The sequence below is a fragment of the Macrobrachium nipponense genome, chromosome 19 (genome assembly GCF_015104395.2).
Source record: "Macrobrachium nipponense isolate FS-2020 chromosome 19, ASM1510439v2, whole genome shotgun sequence".
In the NCBI taxonomy this organism is placed as follows: domain Eukaryota; kingdom Metazoa; phylum Arthropoda; class Malacostraca; order Decapoda; family Palaemonidae; genus Macrobrachium; species Macrobrachium nipponense.
The window spans coordinates 54366641-54389136 of NC_061088.1; the positions used below are offsets into that span (position 1 = coordinate 54366641).

The window sequence follows — 22496 nt, forward strand, 5'->3', positions numbered from 1 at the left end:
TAGGCCCAGCACTTTCTTCTCAGCACTGGTTCCATGCAACGTAAAAACACCATACAAACAAACTTTCTTCTCAGGAGGTACTGACATTGGAGACTACAGTGGCATCCATATTTCAGACGGTGTCTTGGCTGGACGGATGGTCCACCGCCATAGCCAGGATAGCGTCTGAAGGTGCAGCAAGTGGAGCAGTGAACCCTTCGTCTCTCACGGGGATCCTGCGGTTGGGAGCCAAGGGAATCTCATATTTAGCTGACCTGTTACCCAGGAGAGATGCAGCACTCTCCGAGGTAGCGAATGGACTAGATCCTGACTGTATTGGCCCTCAGGAATGTTGATATCTTGGAATCATAGTTCCTGTTCCCAAGGACAGAGTTGGAGGAGGCAATCAACTGCCGAAGAGCTGATTATAGGACAGGTTAATACACCAAGCGGTGTCAAAGTCGGAAGCAAGAGCTCGATGCTCTCCCCCTCTTCCCCAAAGGCAGATGAGAAAACAGTCACCAGTGAGAAATGGTAAGAACTCGACGACGTTAAAGGTTCCGTAGGCAACCTCACAAGCCAAGTCTGTCAAACAGCCATGCCCCTTTCAATCCAGAGGATTCAAACCAGGAAGGGGTGCGAGGGGCAGAGGGAGCTGCCAATAGAGTGGGTGCCTCTCCTTCTCTGTTGCCATGGGTAGGGGGATGCCTGGCAAGCCATTGGGCCAAGTGGCAAAATCACGGAGCAGAGAAGTGGGTAGTAGATGTCCTTCGGGTAGGATATCAACTACCATTCAAACTCTCCCCTCCCCTCTCAGACAAGCCCATCCTCAACCTGATGTATTCACAGGGATCACCGAGGTTCATAGCCCTTCGAGAGGAGGTGTCAAAGATGTTGGACGAAGGGGCAGTAGAGGAAGTAGAACACCTCACACCGGGAGGTCAGTGATCAACCTGTCATCCCTGAACCTCTTCATCAAGAAGACGAGGTTCTAAATGGAGACCCCTCAGACCATCCTAGCAGCAGCAGTAAGGGACAATTACTTCTTGCTTTCAACAGACCTGAAAGATGCCTACTTCCAAGTTCCTATCCAGGAAGTTTCTGCGCTTCGCTCTCGGGAACGAATCTTCCAATTAAGGTCCTATGCTTCGGATTAGCCACATCACCCCAGGTGTTCACAAGGATTTTCACTTTCGTCTCATCATGGGCTCATGCCCAGGGGATTCAACTTCTGAGATATCTCGATGACTGGCTAGTGTTAGCAAGTTCCAGCGACAAGGTACTCCAGGACAGGGACCGACTCCTTCGGTTCTGTCAAGAACTGGGTATCATGATAAATCTGGAGAAGTTGAACCTGATTCCCAGCCAGAGGACACTTTACCTGGGGATGGTGATAGACACAACGGAGTTGAGAGTCTTCCCATTGGACCAGAGATTAGAGAAATTGCGTCTAGTAGAGCCCGAATTCCTTTCACAACCATACCAACTGGCTCATCAATGGCAGGTACTACTGGGAATTCTGTCTTCCCTGGAGAAGCTGGTACCTCATGGTCAGTTACATCTTCGGTCACTGCAGTGGAGGCTGAAAGAATTCTAGTCGCTGGTGGGAGATTCCCCTGGGCAGAGAGTACCACTATCAGAGGACGTGAGACAAGATCTTCAGTGGTGGTTAGACGATCGGATCACTACACTGGGGGTGCCCCTACGTTCTCCCCCCCACCCTGGACTTCCTGCTGTTCTCCACTGCCTACAGCTCGGGCTGGGGTGCCCACCTGGGAGAACTGTTAGCCTCAGGACTTTGGAGTGCAGAGGAAAAGTGGCTGCATATCATTGTTCTGGAGCTGAAAGCAGCCTTTCTGGGACTGAGGGAGTTTCAGGAGAAAGCAGAGGGACACTTGGTAGTTCTGATGTCGGACAATACCACAGTGGTCGCCTACGTGAACAAGCAGGAAGGCCTAATGTCATGCCAACTGCATTCACTGACAGTCGACCTACACCAGTGGTGGTTGACAACGCAGTGGAACTATCGGTGAGAAACATCCTAGGAAGGAAGAATGTAGTGGCCGACAAACTGAGCCGTCAGAACCAGATCCTGGGAATGGAGTGGCCCTTACATCAGGATGTGGCAAAAAGGCTGTTTCAGGTATGGGGGAGACCAGTACTGGATCTCTTTGCAACATGCTTCAACAGGAAGCTACAGGTGTACTGCTCAGTGGTGCTGAACCCTCAGGCTCTGGCAGAGGATGCCTTTCAACATCCCTGGGAGGACATCAAAGTATATGCGTTCCCCCCGTTCTGTCTAATCCACCAGGTCCTGAACAGAGTAATGCCCTCTCGGAATCTCAGGATGACGTTAGTGGCACCCCTATGGCACCATGCAGAGTGGTTCCCAGACCCTCTGGCTCTACTGTCGGAGGTGCCAAGGAGAATCCCACCGTAGTGAAGAGTCCCTTTCTCTTCATGGATGGAGACTATCAAGCATCTCCTCGGAGAGAAGGGCTCTTCTCGGTAGACAATGCGAGATATACTGCTGCTGATGAGGTTCTGAGGTAAGTGGACATATCAGGGAAAGTGGACAGTGTACTGTGACTGGTGTCGTCAATGAGGTCTCTCCATTCGAAATCTCTATTCAACTCTTTTCTAGTCTTCCTCAAGAATGAGAAAGGACTATCAATCTCGGCTATTAGAGGCTACAGGATAGGCGTAGACATTTCGGTGTCCTGGGAGATCGCCTTGCTCTTCAGGGGTTTCCAGCAGACCTGTTCACCAAGAGAACTCAGACCCCCAGCGTGGGATGTCTCACTAGTCTTGAAGAGCCTCACTAGAGCACCGTTCCAGCCTCGACGTCAGGCTCCAGACAAGGATTTGACTCTGAAAACAGTCTTCCTTTTAGCCGTGGCCTCTTCAAAGAGGGTGGGAGAATTCCACAGGCTGAGTTATAATGTTTCGCGCACCAGAGGTTGGGGGTCTGTGTTCCTCGAGTTTGTCCCGGAATTCGTGGCTAAGACCCAGAACCCCTCAGTGCAAGATGACAGATTCGAGTCTTTCTCTGTCCCAACATTGAAAGACTTTGTAGGCGGTGACCTTCCAAGAGCTCTTACTGTGCCTGATCAGATCCCTGAGGTGTGATCAGATCCCTGAGGTGCTATCTGAAAAGAACGCGCCATCTAAGACCTAGATGTCGTAGACTTTTCATAAGCACAGGACGAGTCAGAAAGGAAGTATTCAAGAATACCCTTTCTTTCTGGATTAGGGAGGTAATTAGAAGAGCATAGAGTTCTAGGGAAGGCCACACCCGTGAGTCTGTGTGGGCTAGAGCACACGTCAGGAGCATAAGTTCCTCTCGCATTTAAGGAAAATCTGGCAGTTCACAGAGTTCTTAACGCTGGTACCTGGACGACTGTATCTTATCTATGATGATTGTGTGGAAGAGAGAATGCGTGAGTTGACTGGTCTCTATCTTTCTCTTTATTCCTTATCACTTCGTACAGCAGTAGAGGAATAGACACGTCATGATGCTGGTCTGGTATGATATAGGTGAGTAAGGTAATCATACTGATAGCTTCTTTACATCATAACTGAGTAATTAAAGGGCTACCCAGTAGCAACTTGTCTCCCCCTCTCTAGCAAGGGAGAGAGGGAAGTGAGAGCGGATACAGACAGACCCTCGATCTGTTATCGTGACAGCCAGAATTCTCTTAGATTCCCCAGATGCAATGAATCTGCTCATATATCATTGTGTGTCAATCCAAATGCAGATCTACAACTGCAATGTAGTAACGTTGCAAGTAACCCATGTTCCGAGTGTCATGATTGGTCTCCTGAGCAATGGGAGCATTTTGGTAAAAAGAAAAATTACAAGAAATTGGCTGCTCTGTCATGGGAAGGCTCCTCGCATCCAATGACTGCCAACACTGCCATTCCTTCTTGCTCCCTTTCCTCTTTACCAGACTTGCCTCACGTTGCATCTTCTCAGGAAAATTTTACCCCTTTTATCTACTGGTTCAACTTAAAGATAAGTCGAGGAGGGGTTCGGGAGATCTAGTGCTTGCTTTAGCTACCCCTGTTCTTTTGGGGTAGAGGGGTGTTTTGGTCCCCCACCTCTGGGGAGCCCCACATTATGAGTCTTCTGTCCCACCTCCTGTCTCTTAGCTTCTTACCCCATCTCAGTGTATAGAGCAACGATGTCTGTGACGTCTACAGCTGTGTCTATCTCGGCCTACACCATTCCTTCATTGACTGTGCCTCTTCCATCACTTCTGCACCGGGGCCTTTTATGTTTGCTCCTCCTGACTCCTTTGTACAAGACTTGCTGGAGAGACTCAAGTCCTCTTCTGAATAGACTCGGCTATTCCAATTTGAATACAAAGAAGAGATGTCTTTGATCTCCTTCTCCCCCTCAACACCCTCTTCTCATGCAACATCTTCATTGTCCGTTCACTCCATTCCACAGAGGCATTGGAGGAAGAAAACTAAGTTGCCCCTTCTTGCAAGATCTACAGACTCTCCACCTCCCTTTCACCTGGAAGCAAGACCAACCATATGTCTGCTTCAGACTGGCTTCAGACTGCTGCTGACAATCGTTGCTTAGTTCCTGATTCGTGTGTGGTAATGCGCTCATCAAAAGAAGTCCCCTCCGAGGGCCACAGACCTACAGATAGAGCTTCTCCTTATGAAGTTATGGCCATTTCGTCTTCTGCTTGTCCTGCTCAAGGTACAAGCCGTAAGACCATAGCCATTAAGAAGGATGACAAGGCTTCTGTTATGAAGTTGACAGCTGTCCTGAGGGAAAGTTCTTGTGATCAGGAACATTCCTTTCTTAAGACAAGAACCCTTGGTCTCGCTTACATGGGTGTGACTACTCTCCATGTAACCCATGGTCTCGCTCACGCAGATGTGAATACTTACCACGTAACCAATGATCTAACTCGTGTGGCTGTGACTATTCTTCATGTTCACGACGAGTCCCTTATGGTCATGGACTCGATCACATCCTTCATCTCTCATTCCATGCTCTCATTCTCTGCTCCTTTGGGTAAACGATATATTCCCAAGTCCTGGACCCTTGATCGTTCCTATGCTCCAGTGATAAACATGGATGCAAGTGATTCCGCTCTTTTGCCTAACAGGGATCGAGAATATGGAGAATATCGAGCCCTGGAAGCAGAAGGCCTCTCCCTCTTGGTACAGATAACCAAGAACTTTTGATAACATATGCAGAAGTTAGTGGAATTCATTTGTGGATACAAGGACTACCTGAAGAGACTGCTGGTACCACTTCAAATTTTCCTTTGGGTCTTGAAACCTTGTGGGTCTCAGAGAGAGACAAAGGCATCGTTGGTCTTACCATGTTCCAATCATGTGGACAATGTTCTCAACCAAACTGATTCTCTCATCTTCAGACAGGACAAATCTCTTATGATCTGGCAGGTAATTTAAAATACTTCCTTCTCCTCTTACATGACACGTTTTTATGCAACCCCTAACGTTGCATTACAGTGAAGACAAGTAGATCCTGACTTGGTCCATCTAGGCCTAGGTCTTTCTTTAGATCAAATCAAGAGCACCCCCATCCTTTACATGTTAAGGGATTTCCTCAATGGAGTTGAGGGTGTCTGCGGCGTTCCAAGTGGTTTCGTGACTCAATCTTTGGTCGGCAACAGTGAGCAGGATTTCTTCTGTTACCATGGATACCAACACCAAGGAATATGCTACTTTCATTAGGCTTCTGCAGTCTGTTGGCAAGACCATCTCATATTTGGCTCACCTAACAGAAACTATGTGGGCCAAGTGGTTACTGAAAAGAAGAAACATTGCCCTTTCTAAGATATCCTGATTCGTTGACCCTGATTCTACCTTAGCACTGAAAAACTGAACCATTCTAGGATCATCGTCACTTTTTCCTAAGGAACAGGTTGAGGCGGCAGTCAACACATGTAGAGAGGACAACAATGACCGTCTGGTACATCAAGCTGTGAATAAGTCCATGAGCCCTTCATACTCCAAAGTAGCAAGACCTAGACCTCAGGCTACCTTTTAAGCCAGGTATTCAGGATCAGGTTTACCTGTCAGTCCACCTATCAGTTCATCAAATTTGGTGTTAAAACTTACATGTGGACAAGGATTACAGCTGCTTGGACTAAACTATGTTTAGGCCTAATTCATTTCAAAGCAGTGATAATTGTAGACCATTATAAGTCCAAATCATTTAATAAAAAAATAACTACCTTCCCTTAACCCTTACATATAAATATGTTATTGTTATAATACAATAAAGTTTGTTCATACTTACCTGGCAGATATATATATAGCTGTATTCTCTGAAGTCCGACAGAATTTCAAAATTCGCGGCACACGCAGTAGGCGGCCAGGTGGTAGTACCCATTCCCGCCACTGGGAGGCGGATATCAGGAACCATTCCCATTTTCTATTCATATTTTATAGTGTCACTGTCTCCTGAGGGGAGGTGGGTGGGCACTTAATTATATATATCTGCCAGGTAAGTATGAACAAACTTGATTGTATTATAACAATAATATTTTGTTCATGAAACTTACCTGTCAGATATATATATAGCTGAATCCCACCTTTGGAGGGTGGGAAGAGACAGAATAGGATTTTAGGAAATAAATCTATGTAGATGATAGACATCTTGGTTCCCTACCTTTTAGCATAGCTGACTTCGTGATTACTGTCACCAAAGTCTGCTTCTGCTTTACTAGAGTTGCCAGCAAGGTAAAGACCTGTAATGCTGGTGCGCTCTAGATGATCTGTCAACGGGGGCGTGACCACAATGTGACTAGACCATATGACCATACTTCTGAGGGCAACGAAGCTAAAACCACCACCTGACCTAACCTATCAAAGTTAGTTCCTTAACTTCTAGGCTAAAGAAAGGGAATGAGCCTCAAGCGACCGACCCTTCAAAGTTAAAAGCACACCTATCCCTTTTCTATAGGATAGGATTCGTGCTGCTTCCTGCCCCCAATAATATATCTACGGATATGTATGGTCCTAGCGACTTGCAGATCTCATATGTCGTCTTCACATCCCGCCGGGAGTGTGAAGTGAACACAGAGTTGCTTCGCTAAAACGTGAAACTCAGGATGTTACTGAGTGTCATGCTCTGTTGAAATGCTTCCGAGGCCGCGCCCTCACCTCTTGAGCATTCAGTTTAAAAAATCTCAAATCTTTATGCAAACATAATGAATGAGACTGTTTAAAAGAACTCCTTAACTATAATGCCAGGGTGTTCTTGGACATGGGAAAGTCTGGTCTTTTTACGGAACACCGCAGATTGTCCGAATGACCTCGACTTCCTTTAGTTTTATCAAGATAAAACTTGACAGCCCCGACATGGCACAGGACTCTCTGTGGCTCTTGCCTGATAATTTGTGCCATCCCCTTGATCTCCAGCCCTCTGGGCCAAGGGTTAGATGGGTATTCGTACTTAGCACGAAAGGAAGCCTTAGAGAGCCACCGCATTATGTTCTCTAACGCCAAAACCTCTGATGATGGCTAAAACCTCACTAACCCTCTTAGCCGTAGCTAGAGTGGTTAGAAATTAGCCTTTCTGGACATGTGTATAAGTTTACAGAAAGGAGAAGTTCGAAATGCTTTGACATCCGGAACTTCAGACCACGTCTAAGTTCCATACCAGCTTCGATCTAGACAATTTCAAGATTTCCACAGACCTTAAGGATCGTGAAGGGCTTTTTTGTTTGACAGATCCGAATCTCTGAGCCTAGAGGCCGTCAACAACATATTTCCATCTTCTACAATAGTTGCGACTGTTTTGGAGGGTGGGATAGCTTATCCCATACTTCAGACGGAAAGGGAAGACGGTAAATTAATACACATAGTTCAAGGTGGAGGAACAGTCTTTCTTCCTACACTATCCCCAGAAACGGTCCAGTCCAATTGTTACACTGCAAAATAGGCAGCACTGCTATGTCTTGGAAATGGGACTTGCCATAAACTTGAAGATCCTCTCACTTCTCTACAATCTGAACGCATTCAGACTCAGAGGGGAGAGGTTTTAGGTACCTCTCGAAGCGAGGCTGTTAGAGTAGACCGATTCTCTCGGGAAGGGTCCTTGGAAAGTGCTCTCTGAAGGACTTGGCCTCTGTGCATCCAGCCTCTCAAAGACCAACCTGGAGTGATCAGCGTCTTTGTCGCTCCCTCTGACGCCAGCAATTAATTATATTCCTAAGCTTTGAATAGGGGAAAAGAGACTAACCAACTATCCCCATTCCATACTATAGGATGGCGTCTATTGCTACTGCTCTCGGATCGAGAATAAGGGAGCAACGTAGAAGCTTCTTCTTTGTATTCACTATTGCGAAGAATCTACGAAAGGACGACCGCAGAGTCTCTACAACTCTCGCCACAATTCTAAACGAGGATTACTCAGTTTGGAAGTTGATGTCGTCGATCGAGAAGATCCGCACGGACGTGTACTCGTGTAACGAACCTCTTGAGGATCGTTACGTTCTATGCTTATGCCCATAACCATCTCTCTCCTCTTGAGACATGAGAGAACTGTGGAATTATCTAAGATGATTTTGACCACTCGGCCAAAACTCACTCTTTTAGGAACTGGAGAGCCAACCAAATTGCTCCCAATTCTTTTAGACTATGTGCCAGGACATCTGTACCTCTGTCTAGATGCCTGGCACCCTCTCGCTATCACCTAAGGTGGTTGTCAACGCATTGAGAGATGTTAGAATTATTTCTAGATTTTTTATGTAATTTCAGTTCTCCATTAGGAAAAACTGTAGAGATCTGAATTGCAGTCTATTCAGGGAAACAAGCTTCTCCAGAGAGGAAATGGTCCCCAGCAGACTCATCCATTCCCTCACAAAGCATGCTTCCTTCCCTAAAAAGGCTGCGCTGCATAAACAGGAGAGCATTATATAGTGATATGCCGCGGTAGACTCGTACAGAACTCTATTACAGTGCGGTAAACCGCACCGAACAGGTCTAAGAGAGATCTCTGTTGTAAACGGAAGGCATGTTCATTCATGATTACTAGAAATCCCCTCAACCCGAGGCTAAAATCCATGATTGTAGGGCAGAGATACGGCTAGTCAGCCATTCCCGCAGGGGAGAGAGACGTAACCGACCGCGCATGTCAGAGAGGTAGCCGGTACTGCGTTAATCACACAGTAACAGCAGCCTTCATTCATCGTCTCGCACCATTCTGCCTGAGTTGCCAGCTACTCCATTACGAAGGAATAGGTATGATATTATCGAGCAAAAGGAAACTCTCAAGCAGGCATATATAAACGAAACAGAATTCGCTAATTGCAGAAGCTGAGTTGTTGTTGTCGTAACAATACCTTAAGCGTTGTTCTTACCCCGGAAACTTTTGGAAAGTTGAAGGGAATATTGAATAAATACACTTAGAACAACAGTCCTTTCGGTTGCTATCCGTAGAGGTAAATACGATATGCGTATATGACTTGACCCATACGTAAGTAATATGACGCAGAGATAAACTACGTAAATATTGTAGTAATTTGAGCATCAAATTCTCTACTACATTCTTTCCTCGACGAGGAAGAGAGAGAGAATGGAAATCGATTTTGACAGATCCGTGTCTTCTTTCTCTTTGCCAAGAGAACGGATTAAAATTATTCGAATAGAGATCCTCAAGAGAGAACCGAGGATCGAAAAGGACCATTCAAGCTTCTAATGATATTGGAAATAAGACTTCATGGACGTAATCTACAAGTCTTTTCTCTTCCCGGATGAGCCTCTGATATGAATGAGAGCTCTTCCGAACCTTGCTAATGAGAGCTTATCCGCTTACGCGATAAAAAGTTATTAAGATCTTTGTCAATGAGAACTAGCCCATTTATGAGGGGTCCCCCACTTACTTGACAAAACGTTCAGTATCTTATCAATGGGGAAAACCCACTAACTTGACAAAACAATTAGTATCTTACTAATGGGGGAAACCCCTTTACATGACAGAAAGTAACCCAGGAATCCGAGTATATAATCTTCCCGATTCTCGCAGAAATCGATGAAGGGGCAGGAGGGTTCGAAAAAAAATTCGGGTATGCCTCTCCGCTAACTCCGAATCTTTTAAAAATTTCTGTAAAGGAACGTCCTGTGGAGCGTCCTGAAGAACGTCCTCTTGGACGAGCGGCTAAAAATAAGCATCAGCTCCTAAGAAGCGTCCTGAGCAGCAATAAGACACCGAGCTTCCCGGAAAGCGTCCTGCCGAGCTTCCACCGAAGCGTCCTGGCGAACGTCCACGAAAGCGTCCTCATAAGCATCCTGCCGAGTGTCCTGAAGAACGTCCTCTTGATGTGTAGGACGCCTATCGTTCTGCAGAACGTCCTGGCAAGTGATCTGCCGAGCGTCATGACATGTAGGATGCCGAGCGTCTTCAAAAGCGTCCTCGCTAGAGTCCAGATGTGTAAGACATAAAGCGCCTTCCAAAAAGCATCCTGGCGAGCGTCCTGGTGAACGACTCTACGTGTAGGACGTCGAACATCGAAAAGCTTCCTCACGTCTCCATGCGTGGGACATCGAGCGTTTTCAAGGGACGTCCTCGCGCGAGTCTTGCCGAGCATGTCGGTGCATAGAACACCAAGTGTTCTGAACGGCATCTCAGAGAGGATCTTGTCGCCCAAAAGCGTTAACACAAGTAACTTGAGAGACTCCCTAGCGAGGGGAACGCCGCTCATGAAGAGCGAGCGTCCTAAGCAGAAATATGGAGATCGCCATCAGGACGAGTCTTAAGGACGTTCGCCACTCTTGACAAAAACGACGGCCGCCTGTGCGACATCTTGCGTCTTTGTAATGCAAATGAACATCTCCAGAAACTCACTCAAAAAAGGAATGCCGAGCGTTCCGAAAGACATCCTCGCAAGGTGTTTGCCTAGCGCGTGCGACATCTTGCGTCTTTATCAAGCTCATCGACACTTGCAGAAGGGTATTTAAAAGGAAGCCTGTGTTCTTGGTTATGAGGAATTCTTTGCCCTTCTCCTGTCGAAAACTAGGATAGTCTATCCAGCGTTGCTGCCGAACCAGATACATCTGTGGCCGCTGACAGAGCGTCCCTTAGGGACGAGTAAGAGGCGTCTTGGCGAGCTGTTCATCAGCTTGAACAACATCCTGTTTCGTAGAAAAGCGAACGTTACGTAACGTATACGGAGCGCCATGAGGAGAGGAGGGAGGGGAGCGTCTTGGAGAGCAGGAAAACAATCCCTGCTACAAGAGTAACGACGTTCCTTCCTCTTGATAGAGCGTAGCATGTTTAGAGTAAAAGCACACCTATCCTGGACGTTTTCTATTTCTTGACCAAGACGACGGCCGCCCTTTGTCACACTGATCGATAAAATACTGCCGAAGGGACGTCAGAACAGAGTGGAGTCCCCTTAATCCTCCATCGGTTTTCGACATGCTCTCTCCCTGGTCCTGGGAGTCCGTAGAGGCCCAGGCCTAGAGACATTATGGGGCCGATCTGACGCTCCCTCCCGACGAGAGAGAGGACGTGAAGCGTCCTCTTCTCTAAAGCTTCTTGAAGAGGGCGCGAGTCCTTCCGAGAGCTCCAACCCCTGCATGGGGAGGACACCTCGGAGGACGAGAAGCAATCCTTCGAGATTCGTGCACGTGCACGATCTTCCGCAGCCTGGGAAGCATCAACAGGTCCTACCGAAGGGATGCCAGATCGATGTGGGTTCCCCGTAACCCTCCTTTGGCTTTCGACATGCCCTCTCCCTGGTCCTGGGAGTCTGACAGAGGTCCAGGCCTAGAGGCGTTATGGGGCCGATCTGACGTTCCCTCCTGACGAGAGAGAGGACGTGAAGCGTCCTCTTCTCTAAAGCTTCTTAGAGGGCGCGAGTCCTTCCGAGAGCTCCAACCCTTGCGCGGGGAGGACGCCTCGGAGGACGAGAAGCAATCCTTCAAGATTCGTGCACGTGCCCGATCTTTAGCAGCCTGGGAAGCGTCAACAGGTCCTGCCGAAGGGACGCCAGATCGGTGGGGAGCCCCTGTAACCCTCTTGCGGCTTTTGACATATCCTCTCCCTGATTCCTGGGAGTCCGACAGAGGTCCAGGCCTAGAGGCATTATGGGGCCGATCTGACGCCCCCTCCACAACACAAGGGGCACTACACTTCACAACACTGATTGGAGAGCGAGCACTTTAGATTCTAAGATTACTTGATGTAATCCTCCCCGCAGACACTTCTTCTAGGCCCGTAAGCCATACCACAGGGATAGGCAAAATAAATTCTACAGGAGGTTAGAAGGTTCATTATTTCTAACTTCTGTTTACTGTGGAGGAAAACCTGATTCTAACACGCTCTAAAATGCGTACACGAATCACTAATTACATTGATCTTTTAACATAGAAAACATGTAAACGTCATACATACTAAGCGAGTGTCTACCGAAAGTTCCGGTAGCCTCAGCTTACCCCATGCAGACAACAAAGTCTGAAACTAGGCTAACTAGCTTCAGACATCATATGCAATGAAAAAATTTAAATTAATTTATAACAGCGTATGCCTAGCCACAAATCCAAGTCAATCATTGAAAGAATAATTAGGATACTTAAGCGGCTAATGAAGTTTCAAAATCCTAGGCGGAGGTACTGCAAACAGTTGTTTCCAGCACCGGTGACAGAAAAAATATGAATAGAAAATGGGAATGGTTCCTGATATCCGCCTCCCAGCAGCGGGAATGGGTACTACCACCTGGCCGCCCACTGCGTGTGCCGCGAATTTTGAAATTCTGTCGGACTTCAGAGAATACAGCTATATATATATCTGACAGGTAAGTTTCATGAACAAAATGTGTTTTTCCTTCTCTCAGGATAGGAGGTTTCTTCTCTTCCTGAGGGGGAAGGCTCATTATTATTTTTTTTTTTCAGGCTCTACAGTTGTCTTCCATGCTTCTTGCTTTGAAGTCTGTCGGCGGCATGTTCCACTTAGATCTTGGGAGCCTTTTTGCGTTCGCTTTCCTCTCCCAGAGTTGCCATATCACTAATTATTGGTATGCTTGTTGATGCTGTGATGAGAGTTTGGAACATGTTCAGTCCTGATGGCAATGTATTCCTTTCAAGCCCCCAAGTCCCTTCTACATGTTGGCTTGCAAAGTTTACATCGTCATGCAAGGGCACCAATCTTAAAACGACTTCTACAAAGTGGCTCGTCTGCTTCTGTGGCGTCTTGTCTCCCTCCAATGTTTTGTCATCCGATGATACACCTTGGTTCTCCTATTTGTCATAAGAAATAAAGAAAAACTTGTCATTAAAATCTTGTTTTAATATGTTTAATCCACTCTTACACACAATATTTCCTCTTTTGTATGAATGATCGAGTTTGTGACATCACGAATGGATTTGTTATGTCACGGCTAGTTCTTATGACAACATAGTTTTGATCGATTCTGCGCTTCAAGAGAAGACGTGTTACCCATCTTCCACTGCCTTAGGCGTTGGAATTTTTTTGGAAATTCTTTGCTTTTCTTCACATGTACGTGTACTGGTGAGGCCCTCCGGTTGCTGTAGAAGTTGAAGAAGAGATCCTTTTGTTGTGATCATCTTCGCCACCTTTTACCGATGTTCTCCTTTGTCAACAAGCTGGGGTTTGTTTTGAGTCAAGAGCTTCTCTTCAAGATCCTGTCACTCAGAGCTCCAGCTGCACGGTTTCCTCAGATTCAGTGAGTTGGAGAGGTAACTGGGATCTCTGATATTAGTCAGGGATATTCCCGAACTAGTATATTCTCCCTTGTTTCTTCAGACACTTAGGTAGAGGAGGAACCAAACTTTGTCCTTTTTGTGGCTTGGTAGCTCATCCGAGTTCTTTGATTTCTTCAAAATCCAAGACCTTTAAGGATGCTTGCTATACTACTCGGTTTTCTTTGGAACTCCGATCTGACTATTCTCTCCAGATTGTAGTAGCTGTGAAGATTCTACAACATCCCAGTCAGAGTTGATGCAGTTTTATTCGTTGGATGAGAGAGATCCTGGACATTTGGGAATGTGTTTACAGCATAGGCCTTGTTGCCTCGTCTTTCACACATTTGTGACTCAGTCACCTTAGTTCTAGATTTCCACGGGTGTGTTATATGTCCATGGACGTGTTTCCCCGAGAGCTGTGTCGCCTTCTTTTTTTTAAGAGCATGAGTCTCTTCTTAACGTACGCAGACGTGTTCCTGTGGTAGATTATCACTGTCCTTCTATCTCTCAGAAGTCACTCGTTTTCCTTCAAGACGTTCTTCTCGTTTTAAGTCTCGTTCACCTGCTAGGTCCAGGATTTCCTCACCTGTTGTTCACGTCCGCGGACGTGTTTCAGGTGACGCCGCGATGCTCATGGCGGATGTGCTACTTCGGCTATTCGTGGTCTTTTCTCCACTTTCCAAGAAACCAAGGCGTCCTCGTCTCATTCTCCTAGGAGGTCCTACGTTTGTCATTCGCCTTCCAGTTGATGGTCGTGACTCGTCTAAATGAAGGTAACTATCGTGCTTCTGCTCCTCTTTCTCCCAAACGGTGTCACCATTGTTCGTCGACTCAAGCCCACATACATGACTTAACAATCTGTGCTGGATGCACGTATGTGACTAGACTACGCACAAGATTGAAACAGACCTTTGACCTACCACACAACAAATTTGTGCAATGCCTGCAAACAGACCGTCGACCTAGCCCACAGCCATTCAGTACATCAGTGCAATGCCTTTCAGTCGCAGCATACTGATAACAGACGTTCTCGTTAGTGTCTAATGGATGTTCCGTACGAGATCGATCTTCCAACTGTTACGTCCTTCATAATGAAACAAGTCAATGGATTCTCTTCAGTCAGGCTCATACAGCCTTCATTGTGGGAATTGACTAGTCATTGTGTTGATCCAAAGACTTCAACCCTTCTCAGGTAGGAAGAATTCTATTGTTTCATCATTTATTTACAATTTGAATTTTGTTCCTATGAGTATATTGACCCAACACAAAGACTCTGACACAAGTAGTTACAGTTAGCCAATAGGCGGGTTCCTTTACAGTGAAGTTCTGTGGAACCATTTCACCCTACCCCTGCTTACGAAGCAGGGTTCAATTCTGATCATACAAGGCATTTTCCCGGTGCGAGTAGAATGATTTTCTAACCATAAATCTTCGATTCAGACCTACTCATCTGATTAGGTACTTGAGTATAGACTAGGAAGACTTCATGACTAAGGAAGGATGAGAAACTACTTCCCTTCATCAACTTAGCCTAGTTTAAGTGGTTGAGTTCTTAGCCTAACGAAGCTAGTTAGAACCTACCTTTACCGATTTGGCCTAGCTAGTTCGAAGCTGTTCCTACTGACTAAGCCTAGCATAAATGGTTGAGTTCTAGGCTGAGCCTAGCTAGTTCGAGCATATCTTTACCATCCTGGCCAAGCCTAAGTGCTGGAGTTCTTAGCTTTGTGAATGCATGTGTATTCTTGACTCGTTTAAGTTAACAGCAAGACCAGCTGATGTAAAACAACATAAAAAAAGTGAGTTGTTGGCTGGTAAAATCCCTGAGACAGTAACAAAATTATTAAAGTTTTTTTTTATATAAATATTTTTCTATATTAGCTGTACATACTGGGCGGTTTTCTCTATGAATTGGGGGACTTGGAGGGAGGGGAGGATGGTTTCAGCTAATGAAAGAGAAAGACTGATTGTTTCACAAGTGTAACAAAAAGATATTTCACAGACATAAGACTTAAAATATTTCATCTATTCCATAGCCACTTGAGTGACATGTAAACCCTCTGTGATCTGGCAAAATCATTAATTTTGCAGCCCTACTGATCCTAGTATTGCCCAATTAGTAATTAACTACCTATAGTTTCTGTCAAAGATTAAGCTTTAGTAGATATGAACTGGATGTTATTGAGTACTTGTGAAAAGTATAATCATAGCATGAAGCAAAGGTGCATACTTCACATTGTACAATATAAGAGTATACATCTTTAAAGGTTTATGGATAAACTTGTATACACAGTAGGGAGTTACCATGAAAAAAAAGGCCGTATAACAACAGAAATGCCACTTGGTGAGCAGGAGCATGGTGGCATCTCCGTTTTCGTATATGAAAACATATTAGGAGTTAACAATCAACACTCATTGTTTTATAAAGACCCTTGCCTCATCCTATACAGTTGTTTCTGAATACCATAAGCATTAATAGCTAATTCTTTAAAACTGAAATCTTGCATTTTAATATATTCCATTCATCATCTTCTAAACTTCACAAGTTAACAATGACTCGCATGTTACTTACTTTCCTTGGATACTTGTATGGCGCCGTTGTCTTTTTTACATGATCTTGCAGTTCTTTGGTGAGTAAATCAAGGTTATGATTTTTATATTCTTTTGCCAACACAACAAATGCTTTGACTACTTCACCTCGTAAACTGTCAGGAGATGACACAGCAGCAGATTCTGCTACTGCTGGGTGTTCGAGTAATGCAGACTCTACTTCAAAAGGCCCTATACGGTACCTGTAATAAATGCAAATTTAAGTCTTCATCAATTACATTTAGGTTTCATGAAACTACTGAGTAACCAAAAAAAAAAAAAATGCAAGAATGCTTAACTACACAGTACACAGTATACTACTAGTATACTGTACAAAATAACACAGCCTTGATATGGGACAAAGAAGAGCTTACCTGGTTAAATGTTAATTTGTAAATGAAATTATTCAAATCAAGGAACACTATAAAGCTTTACATAAGGACCTATATATGATAATTATGGTGGTTATAAACCTTAAGAAATCTCGTAACACTTTTCTTCTCCACCTTCAGGTTTTTAGCAGATAACTGAGTTAACATTTGTAACTGACAGGGCTGGCACTAACGCTGTGTAATTAATGCTTATATTAGATCTAATTTAATATATAGCAAATGCTTAAAATTTTGACAGATAGACTGAAAATTTTGAAGATTCGCCAAATTTTTTTTTTCAAGGATGTCCTCTTTCTCTGATCATTTTGTGTTCTCTGATCATCTGTGAACAACTTTTTTGATGATAAAAGTTTTAAATGTAAAGCAGGCCTCTCTCTCTCTCTCTCTCTCTCTCTCTCTCTCTCTCTCTCTCTCTCTCTCTCTCTCTCTACGAAGAAATAAATTACGATATGACAACAGAAAAGCAAATCCCGAAGAGGCTCTACCCAGATCTACACAATGACGGGAAAGAGGAAAAAATAGACAAGAAAGACAAAATCTGCAACCTTTTGAAAAGAGGGAATTGCAGATTTGGAGAAAGATGTTACTACAAACATCCTAAGGTAATGTCAAAACTATGAAATATATGGTAAATGTTGCATATACTTAGTAGATGGCTATGGGGATGATTGCAGAGATCTGCATCCAAAATATGTTAAAAACCTAAAAGAAGGAAAAGGATGTAAGTTCGACAAAAAATGCAAATATATGCACCCTGTAGCCATGAATCATAATCAAATAAATAACCAACCAAGTAATAAAATCCAAAATAAGAAAGAAACAAATAAAGAGAGAAATCAAGAATATCAGGTAAAAGAGAAAAGCAAACCACCAATGAGATATGCAGAGGTGTCAGCAAAAAATTTCAAAGCATCAGCTCCGAAATTCTACTCAAGAGATAATAACTGTATTTATTATGCAAGAGGATATTGCAGAAACGGAGAAAATTGCAGATTCAGACACAAAATGAATAATTATGATGAAGGAAGATCAAATATTATGGAAAAGTTGGATTTTTTAATGTCAGAATTTCTGGAAATGAAAAAAAGAACAACATACCAGAACAGGAAAGAGACATGGGAAAATCCTTATTACTACCAATATTAAATGAAGGAGAAAACACGCAAACCATCATAGTGATGAATGCGCAGGGTTTAGTTACGAGTAACTCAAAAAGAAAATAGAGTACTTAGAAGAACTAACCCAAAATGAAAAGAAAATAGATATAATGAATATAAGTGAAACCTGGTATTCCCAAGAGACTGGGAATGATGATCAAATAAAAGGGTTCCAAACTTATAGATCAGATAGAAAAAATAGGAATCAAGGGGGAACCGCAATATATGGGAAAGACAAAAAACAAGAAAAATATATGAGAAATATAGTAACTCAGAATGTGAACTAATAGCGGTAGAATTTGAATCTGAAAAATTGATGAACATAGTAATATATAGACCTCCTAATACTAAAGAGTTTGACTTAATAATTGAAAAATTGGATGATATATGTAGAAATCACAAGTGGAAACTGGACCTATTGATCCTGATCTGGGTGACTTTCAAACTTTCCTTTCGTAGATGGGAAAGAACGAATAGGAGACTGTGGTTGTACTTATACATATAAAAAAGAGAGTAATAGTAGTGCAGAAGATAAGAGGCAATTTGAAAAGCTATTAGATATGCTACTAGAATACAACATTCAACAAATAAATCACCTGCCAACAAGAAAGGAAAATACTTTAGACTTAGTATTTGTGAACGAGATGAATTATGTTAAAGAAATAATAGTTTATAATGCGAGTATTTCAGATCATAATGTCATAGAATTAACAGTTCATTCCAAAGCAAGTGAAAATAGAGATAAGCAAGAAATGAAAAAGTGGGAAGGATATGGAAAATACAAACTTCTACAGTAAAATATAAAATGGTCAGAAATTAATGAAGAATTAAACAAAGATTGGGATAACATTTTCGTAAGTGAATGGACATAAGGGGTAAATACGGAGATATTATATAAAATATTGGAGAAAATAGTGGATAAATATATACCGAAGAAGAAAAGTAAACATCATTCATGCATACCAAGAGACAGAAGGATCTTGTTCCAGAAAATCAGAAAGTGGAAAAAAGGTCTTGCAAAAGAAAAAAATGCATGGAAAGTTATAGAACTAAAAAGTAAGATAGGAAAATTTGCAGGAACCAAAAGATTTATACCACAATCAAAAGAAAATGAAAAACGGGACTTGGAAGAAAAAACCCTATTAAATATCAAGCAAAACCCCAAACTATTATACTCATATGCGAAGAAGATGAATAAAAGAAGAATAGAAATAGGCCCTCTGAGAATTGAAGGGAGATTAACGAATGAAAAAAAAGGAAATTTGCAACATACTGGCAGAACGATATGAGAGAATTCACCCCTAGAATAGATAATGAAGATAATGATATAGAAGTAAGGGACGAAAATAGTGAATATTTAGCTGACATAGAAATTAATGAAGCTGATATTGTGCAGGCAATTAATGAAATTAAAAATGGAGCTGCTGCAGGGCCGGATGGAGTCCCTGCTATTTTGTTAAAGAAAGTAGTTCATTCTATCGCAAAGCCACTTGCAATATTATTAAGACAAAGTGTAGATACAGGCAAGATTTATGATGAGCACAAATTAGCATATATCACCCCTACTTTCAAAAGTGGATCAAGACTAGAGGCAAGTAATTATAGGCCTGTGAGTCTAACATCACATATTATGAAAGTGTATGAAAGGGTAATGAAGAAAAATATTATGAAACATTTAATAAAAAATAATTTGTTTAATATAGGACAACACGGTTTCGTACCCGGAAAAAGTACACAAACCCAACTGTTAGTCCACCGTGAGAACATATTCAAAAATATGAAAAGCGGAAATGAAACAGATGTGGTTTATCTAGACTTTGCAAAAGCTTTTGACAAAGTAGACCATAATATATTAGCAAAGAAAATTAGAAAACACAATATCGTAGATAAAGTAGGAAGATGGTTAAAAGAATTTTTACACAACAGAAAACAGATAGTTATTGCAAACGATGAGAAATCGGATGAAACCAAGGTAATATCCGGTGTGGCACAAGGTACGGTGCTAGCTGCAATATTGTTTGTTATTATGATTGAAGACATAGACAGTAATGTTAAGGATTCGGTAGTGAGTAGTTTCGCTGATGACACAAGAATAAGTAGAGAAATTACTTGTGATGAAGATAGGAACGCTCTACAAAGAGACCTTAACAAAGTATATGATTGGGCAGAGGTAAATAGGATGGTATTTAACTCTGATAAATTTGAATCAATAAATTATGGAGACAGAGAAGGAAAGCTATATGCATATAGGGGACCTAATAATGAGACAATCACAAATAAGGAAGCAGTTAAAGACCTTGGTGTGATGATGAATAGGAACATGTTATGCAATGATCAAATAGCCATTCTGTTGGCAAAATGTAAAGCAAAAATGGGAATGTTGTTACGGCACTTCACAACAAGAAAAGCTGAACACATGATTATGCTTTATAAAACATATGTTCGTAGTCCACTTGAATATTGCAATATGATATGGTACCCACACTATCAAAGGAATTAGCACAAATAGAGAGTGTACAAAGGTACCGTTTGACCCAGCTAGAATAGAAGAAGTTAAGGACCTAGACTACTGGGAAAGACTACAATCCTTAAAATTATATAGTCTAGAAAGGAGAAGAGAACGCTACATGATAATTCAGGCATGGAAACAGATAGAAGGAATAACAGAAAATATCATGGAACTAAAAATATCAGAAAGAGCAAGCAGAGGTAGATTAATAGTGCCCAAAACTATACCAGGAAAAATAAGGAAAGCACACAGAACATTAATCCACTACGCACCAGCATCGATAATGCAGCGTCCATTCAATGCGTTGCCAGCTCATCTGAGGAATATATCAGGAGTGAGCGTAGATGTGTTTAAGAATAAGCTCGACAAATATCTAAACTGCATCCCAGACCATCCAAGATTGGAAGATGCAAAATATACCGGAAGATGTACTAGCAACTCTCTGGTAGACATTAGAGGCGCCTCACACTGAGGGACCTGGGGCAACCCGAACGAACTGTAAGGTCTGTAAGGTAAGGTCTCTCGTGTGTGTGTGTGTGTGTGTGTGTGTGTGTGTGTGTGTGTGTGTGTGTGTACTAGTACTGTATAATAAGGGCTTATATTGTATTGTTTTATTAAATTCTGGAACAGGGGTCGAACAAGTTTCAAATTACATACTTATCCAACCATCTGCAATGGCTAAGGATGCATTATCATGGGAACAGAAATACATAAGCAATGTTACCATGTGGAAATTGCTGCTGGTCATTTGTCGTACTAGTGTGTCATCTTTTCATGTTCCAAGAAGTATGACTTTGTAAAATAAATTCCCTCTTCATCATAACTTGAGTAATGCAACATTAAAACAATCGTTCACCCAACCGATCATTGCTTGGGAATGGCATTCTTTTAGTCTTTGAATACAATCAGATGTCAGTGCCTTAAATGTAAAACACGCTTGCAATAAAATCAGTCAGCATCCAGAACTTCTTGGAATACAAAATGATTTGGATTTTACGTGTATCTTCAACTGCAAACTTTAGCTTTTATTACAGAGAGATATGAAATTCCATGAGTTTTATATTTGTCTGCCTTATTTAGGAGGTATATTTGTTTTCATTTGTTTTACTTAAAAAATCTGACAAATCTTTGATTGTGGTAGTAAACAATGGTTAGATATAACTTTAGTTTGAACAAAACTCTTTTTGACTACGTCTATATGTGCAAACATTCATTTCGTAATCCTGTAGGAGCGATAGAGCTGTCAGTGTAACTCCTGCGGTGCAGTGTAGTCATTACTTAAGGTTCTTTGTAGCATTCCCTTAGCCCCTAGCTGCAACTAAATTCTTTACTTTCACCATGCTTCTGTTCATATTCACTTTCTTCCCTCTCTCAACAATTGTTTCATGGTACACTATAAGTTTTCCTCTTATTACATCTTTAAAACCTTTATACTCTCAATTTCCCTTTCAGCACGGAATGACCTCACAAGTCCCTGAGTATGGCCTTTAGCCTAAGCTTTATATTACATTCCATTCCATTTAAAAAAAACCCTAATGATTGGAAATACTGCACAGTCTAAGGAAATGTTGGTAACACTGCTTACGCTCATTAACAAACTGAGAGGATTTGAGGGGTGTGGGAGGTCAGGTAAAGTTTTCAGTGTGGGGGGAAATGTTGGAAAGCTGGGCACCATGGGAGGGGGGCAGCAGTACGACTAGTTACATGAAGATTTACCCAAAGAAAGGGTGTTTTAGAAGATGGATGGCTGGGGAAGAGGTTTTCCCAGCTGGGAGGGGGATGGGAATGAAGTGTGGGATGGGTGGGGAGGGGAGGGTATGCATTTGACTGCATTAGAGTTTTTTTTTTCTTGTGTTTTCTGTTTATAGTTTTCCCACATTTTATTAGAGAATGTTACAGTACTGTATTGTAAACTTGTAATGAATTATCAAGCACAACATGAGAGAGAGAATTCATGCCACACACATTAAAGCCTTTAACACACACACTTCCCTTTTTTGTATATATTTTACATGGTTCTCAAATTAATTTTTACTGTAATTTCTCATTTTTTAAAGTGTTTTATCATATGTAATTCCCCTGTAAAAAAATGAAAAAAAATAACATTTAAAACCCAAAAGGGACAGAGAAATGCATCCAATATCTCTTATTAGCATTGTGTGTGGTGGTGTG

General features: G+C 42.7%; 1 protein-coding gene across 3 annotated transcripts in view; it reads right to left on the reverse strand.

Annotated features, from left to right (window-relative positions):
* The window catches only part of LOC135217025 (acyl-coenzyme A synthetase ACSM3, mitochondrial-like), a 271158-nt gene that overhangs the window by 3058 nt on the left and 245604 nt on the right, over window positions 1-22496 (reverse strand). For 2 of the 3 annotated variants that reach the window (XM_064252627.1, XM_064252622.1), the window contains exon 12: window positions 16250-16469. In XM_064252627.1, the coding sequence (XP_064108697.1) occupies window positions 16250-16469 (220 nt within the window). Of the gene's footprint in view, window positions 1-16249; window positions 16470-20621; window positions 20641-22496 lie in introns of those variants that run through there. The other variant, XM_064252643.1, reaches the window with a different exon arrangement.